The 5,000-nt window shown below is 37.5% G+C and overlaps 2 protein-coding genes across 3 annotated transcripts in view; one reads left to right on the top strand and one right to left on the bottom strand.

Annotated features, from left to right (window-relative positions):
- yipf4 (Yip1 domain family, member 4) overlaps positions 1 to 928 on the bottom strand; it is an 11,566-nt gene extending 10,638 nt beyond the window's left edge. For both annotated transcript variants that reach the window (XM_055162375.1, XM_055162376.1), the window contains exon 1: positions 667 to 928. In XM_055162375.1, coding sequence (XP_055018350.1) covers positions 667 to 724 — 58 coding nt within the window. In that variant the 5' untranslated portion in view covers positions 725 to 928. The remainder of the gene's footprint in view (positions 1 to 666) is intronic.
- A 686-nt stretch (positions 929 to 1,614) lies between these two features.
- exo1 (exonuclease 1) overlaps positions 1,615 to 5,000 on the top strand; it is a 23,590-nt gene continuing 20,204 nt past the window's right edge. The window contains exons 1-4 of the mRNA XM_055162907.1: positions 1,615 to 1,731; positions 2,775 to 2,962; positions 4,369 to 4,488; positions 4,699 to 4,822. Of these exons, the coding sequence (XP_055018882.1) occupies positions 2,802 to 2,962; positions 4,369 to 4,488; positions 4,699 to 4,822 (405 nt within the window). The 5' untranslated portion in view covers positions 1,615 to 1,731; positions 2,775 to 2,801. The remainder of the gene's footprint in view (positions 1,732 to 2,774; positions 2,963 to 4,368; positions 4,489 to 4,698; positions 4,823 to 5,000) is intronic.

Here is a 5,000-nt window from a genome sequence, read left to right as displayed (position 1 = left end):
ATGTCACTTAGCATTAGCATTAGCATTAGCATTAGCTCACCCTCAGTGTTGGGGAGTAACAGATTACATGTACCGGAGTAATCAGAGTACAAATGATGAGTAACTGTATTCAGTTACAGTTACTGTTTCAGTGAGTGGTAATTGGATTACAGTTACTTTGTTGAAATAAATGGATTACACAGAGGGATTTTACTGTTTTCACATTTTGGGCTAAATCCCTTTTTTTTTCCAGTAATTCCACACATTCACAGAAACTAAACCAGGTCTAAACCAGGACTAAACTAGGTCTAAACCGGGTCTAAACCGGGTCTAAAACGGGACTGAACCAGGACTAAACAAGGTCTAAACAAGGTCTAAAACCGTTCTAAACCAGGATTTAATAGGGCTAAATCCTGCTGTGTGGACGTGTTTCTTCGTTTTCTATCAATAATATTTTTAGTTTGGTTCAGTAAAGTTTGGACTTTTTATTTTCTTTTATCAGACAAAACTTCTCATGTGAAGATTTCCTCGTCTTTGCTTCTCTACAACAAATCAAGTAATCCAAAGTATTCAGATTACATTACTCACTTTAAGTAATTTAATGGACTACGTTACAAACTACATTTTGGGGTGTGTAATCTGTAATCTGTAGGGGATTACATTTTAAGAGTAAACAGCAGTACTCACCCTCCGCCTCAGCCGAAGACACGAACGTAAAGTCTCCATTATTGGGAGAAAACTGCATCGTCACGCCGCTTTTTCACACACTCCGGACCCGCGGAAAGCACAGTGGACACGGGCAGGCGTTAGGAGAGTCCCGGTGGCGGTGTCATCGGTGTCATCGGTGTTTTTGGTGTTTTTTTTGGTGTTTTTTTGGTGGGTTTTTTTGGACGCTACAGCATGTTGTTTTCGCTCAGGTCCGCTGCAGACGCGGAGCCGGAAGCAGAAACGCGACACGTCTCACGGCGCGTTCAGGGCGCCGCGTCAAACTGGGACGTTTTAGTTCTACATTTACACTCATGCATATCATTTTTTATCAATATTTTCTATAAAACACCTTTAACAATACATATCTATCCTCAAAAGCATCTCTTATTTTGTATCATAATCATAAAAACTCTAAAAGTAATTTAATTCACTCAAAAACATGTCTAGTTAGTTTCATCATTTATTAGTACTGACTCATACAACCTCCTGTCGCTCGCGTATTTCTTCATTCAAAACTACATATTCTAACTAAAACTACAGATGAATATAATTTGACGTGTTTTAGCTCGTCTCATAGCCATAAAAACTCGAAAAGTAATTAAATTCACTCAAAAAAAAATTGTCTATTTAGTTTCTTCATTGATAGTTTGGCCATTACTGACTCATACAACTTACATTACTCGCTTAATTCTTCATTTAAAACTAAATATGCTAACTAAAACTAGAAATTGTATATTATCTATCGTCCTTTGTATCGTCTCATAACTATAAAAATGTTTTATTAGTTTAATTTTAATGACGCAAAACCCGGTTAAGCTTCTGTATTCATAAGCCTCGCCAAACATTTGCCGTGTCATAAAAAGGCGTGCCCTGCCAGCCAATGGGAGAGCAGTATATTTACACGTGACCAGCTCTCGTCCAATAGCAGCTCTCCGTTTAGTGACACGGATTTTGCCGCTAAAAGCAAACTCCCTCCAGCTCCGTGTCGTGTTTTTGTCATTTTCTGCTCTTTTTTTCGGATAAAAAGCGGGTTAAAACACACAGGTAAACTCCACATTGCGGGTTATTAACGGTTTATTACATTACACATCTCCCAGACTTGTAACTAATATGTTTTATGGGTTTTAGCGCGTAATTTCACCGTTGTTTTGATTGTTACGTAGCGTTTCTCGTGTCTTTGCAGATCTGAAATAGTTTATTTTGTCTTAAACGCTTTAAATGGTCATGTTTCACTGAATATTTCGCTTTAAAACTCACATTGATGTTATTACACTAGTGTTATGTGATTATATTAGTTAATAGAATAAGATTCAATAGGAAGTTATTCATGCATAAAGCAGAGGACGTTGTAACCTGTTATGCAAGATTTTTAACTACTTTAATTGAGGTTATTATCTTATTAACAGTGACACATGAGGTGAATATGGACTAAAAGGTACGCCTAATTAACTGCCATCGAAAATAGAGCATAGATTAGACCTTTAGGAACTTTTAGTAATGAGTCTTTTACTTCCCATGGTAAAAAAAAAAAAAAAAAAAACATCTCTGAAACTGAAGCATTGTGTATTTTATGTAGAACTTATTGATTTTATGCAGTGGACAAATTCACTTCACAATAAAATCCAGTGTTTCCCATTGGTAGAAAAGTGGCTCCCACAGTCTAAAAATAAAATGAACATAAAAAAATGCATTTAAAAAACTCAAATTGCTGCACCTTCTATTTGTTCCTTAACATAAAAAGTAACTGCACTGTTCAAAAAGACAATGTAAATATGAAATACAGCCAATAAATGACAATTAAGAAAGTATTTGTACAGCCAGAGTCTGAACAGAATCCATGGGAAACACTGAAATTGTAGATATATTAATTTCACGATGAGAATAAGTTTTAAAAGTCAAAAAGTCAGTGAACAAAACACATTAAACATAACTTAATAGTAGTAGTAAAGTATAAAGTTTGATATAAAAAGGCTTGAAGGTTTAAAATAGAACAGAATCCTACTTTTTAAACATGAATCACATTATTTGTCCAAAAGTTAGAGTTAGAATTTGTCTCCTGATCCCTGATTCTCGTCTCCTGTTTCCAGAGGCTCCGCGCTCGGTCCCGGAGGATCATGGGAATCTCTGGTCTGCTTCAGTTCATTAAAGATGCCGCGGAGCCGGTGAACGTGAAGAAGTACAGGGGGCAGACTGTGGCCGTGGACACGTACTGCTGGCTCCACAAGGGGGCGTTCTCCTGCGCCGAGAAACTGGCCAAAGGAGAACCCACCGATCAGTGAGTCACAAAAGCACGGCGTCCTCTGTTCTCTGCTCTGTTCTAACGTCGTTTCATCATCACAAACAGACCTGGAGTTGTGTTTTGTTTCATTCACATGTTTAAAACACAAACCTGCACATTTAGGCTGAGCTCTTCTCTCAAACTGAAAACACTCTGTTCCTCTGCAGTGTTTTTAAACTCCACAAACTTTCACTAGAATCATCTGGATCATTTCAGTCCTGGAGTTGCAGATCTCGACTGAACTAAAGGGAAAAAAAGGAGCTGTTCACTTGGACACTACCACTTCATCACATCACGAGGTGGAACAGAGTGTTTGGAGATTTGGAGATGTGGACAGACTCATAATAAAGATTTACTCAAACGTGTGTGAATGAAACAAAACACAACTCCAGCTCTGCAGGTCTTTAATATCTCACTTTGGTTTTTATATTTGCTTAAACTTTTCTCTTTTTGTCCTTGTCAAAACATGAACAGGTGTGAACAATAAAAAAGAAATCCTCACCCCACCACTTTTTATTTGTGTTATTATCATTATTCATTTAATTTAATTATTATTATTCATTTTATTGATTTGAGTAATAATAATAGTAGTATTGGTGGGTTTCAGATGACATCACAGTATTCTTTAGGCCAATATTATTTTTACATGTCCGATATTTTGGATAATTGAATTAAGAGGAAAAACTGACTCTTGTCCTCCATCTGGAAGTTATCACATCTTCACATTATAGAATATGAAAACCACACATATTTCTTATAATTTTATTGTTATTATATTGGGAAAGTTATGTTGTGTCTGCATAAAAATGTGTGTGTACATGTGTTCATGTGCATCTATTTCTGTTGACACATGAATAAAAAATACACAGTGTCCCAAAAAAAAGCAATTATCTTGAAAACGACTAAGTCTAGCTCAGTGATGATGCTGATGTTGGTACCAGATCCAATCCGGTACCGAACTCTTTACATTTTTGGTTCCAAGTCTAAATTTGTTTCCAGTGTGTGAAGTTTTTCCAATTGTTGTGTTGAAGCTTCAGTCTCGGGTGAGTTTGAGCCGCTGATTCAACACACAAAATGATTCTGTTTGGGCTCAACCTGAAAACACAACGACAATAAAACATCACATTGAAAATCTTCATCTGTTTCTGAACATTCTGTGGAAATTTGAGGTTATTTCAACAAGAATTGGCAAAAATTATTGATCTGTGAAATTATGTCAGATATTTGGGACACACTGTACATGAAACCGAAAAAGAAATCGAATAATGATCAGATTTCAGGTGTGTATGTGAACACAGCCGGAGGAAACGTCTAACATTGGTCACTAGAATCATATCGTCACATGTGCACTGTGTTTAATCTGTGTGTGTGTGTCTTTAATGTGTGTGTGTGTTTTTGTGCAGATACGTGTGGTTCTGTATGAAGCTCGTGGACATGCTGCTGAACTTTGGAGTCAAACCCATCCTGGTGTTTGACGGACGAAACCTGCCGTCCAAAAGAGAAGTGGAGAAATCACGCAGAGAGTGAGTCTGGAATACTCAAATACTCAAATACTCAAATACTTTATGCCACTGACACAAACCGGAGAATCCCAGAAAAACATTTTAAAGAGACAGTATGAACTTTTGATATTTTTTTTTGTAAAATAGTTTCATGTCATGGTTTTATACATTGAAAAGGTTGAGATTTGTGCTTCTGAGGTTCTGAGGATTATTTTGTGTTTTTTATTTCAGACGTCGTGAGTTGAACCTGCAGAAGGGAAAGCAGCTGCTCAGAGAAGGAAAAATATCTGAGGCCAGAGACTGTTTCAACCGCTGCGTCAACATCACCCCGACTATGGCCCATAACGTCATTAAGGTCTGAACTAAACTCTGACTAACATCTAAGAATAACAGAAGCCTAACATCACCCTGACGTCACCCTAACGCCTCCCTCAGACTGCCCCAGTGTCTGTGTGTAGTTTTGGATTGACTCTCACACTCGGGGTTTTCCTGTGTGGTGGTGTCGCCTCCTTCAGCTGCACAGACCCCGTGTG

This window comes from Boleophthalmus pectinirostris, unplaced genomic scaffold (genome assembly GCF_026225935.1).
Source record: "Boleophthalmus pectinirostris isolate CB_2022bp ecotype Guang Dong unplaced genomic scaffold, ASM2622593v1 HiC_scaffold_5, whole genome shotgun sequence".
Lineage (NCBI taxonomy): Eukaryota > Metazoa > Chordata > Actinopteri > Gobiiformes > Gobiidae > Boleophthalmus > Boleophthalmus pectinirostris.
This window is presented reverse-complemented; position numbering and strand designations above follow the sequence as displayed.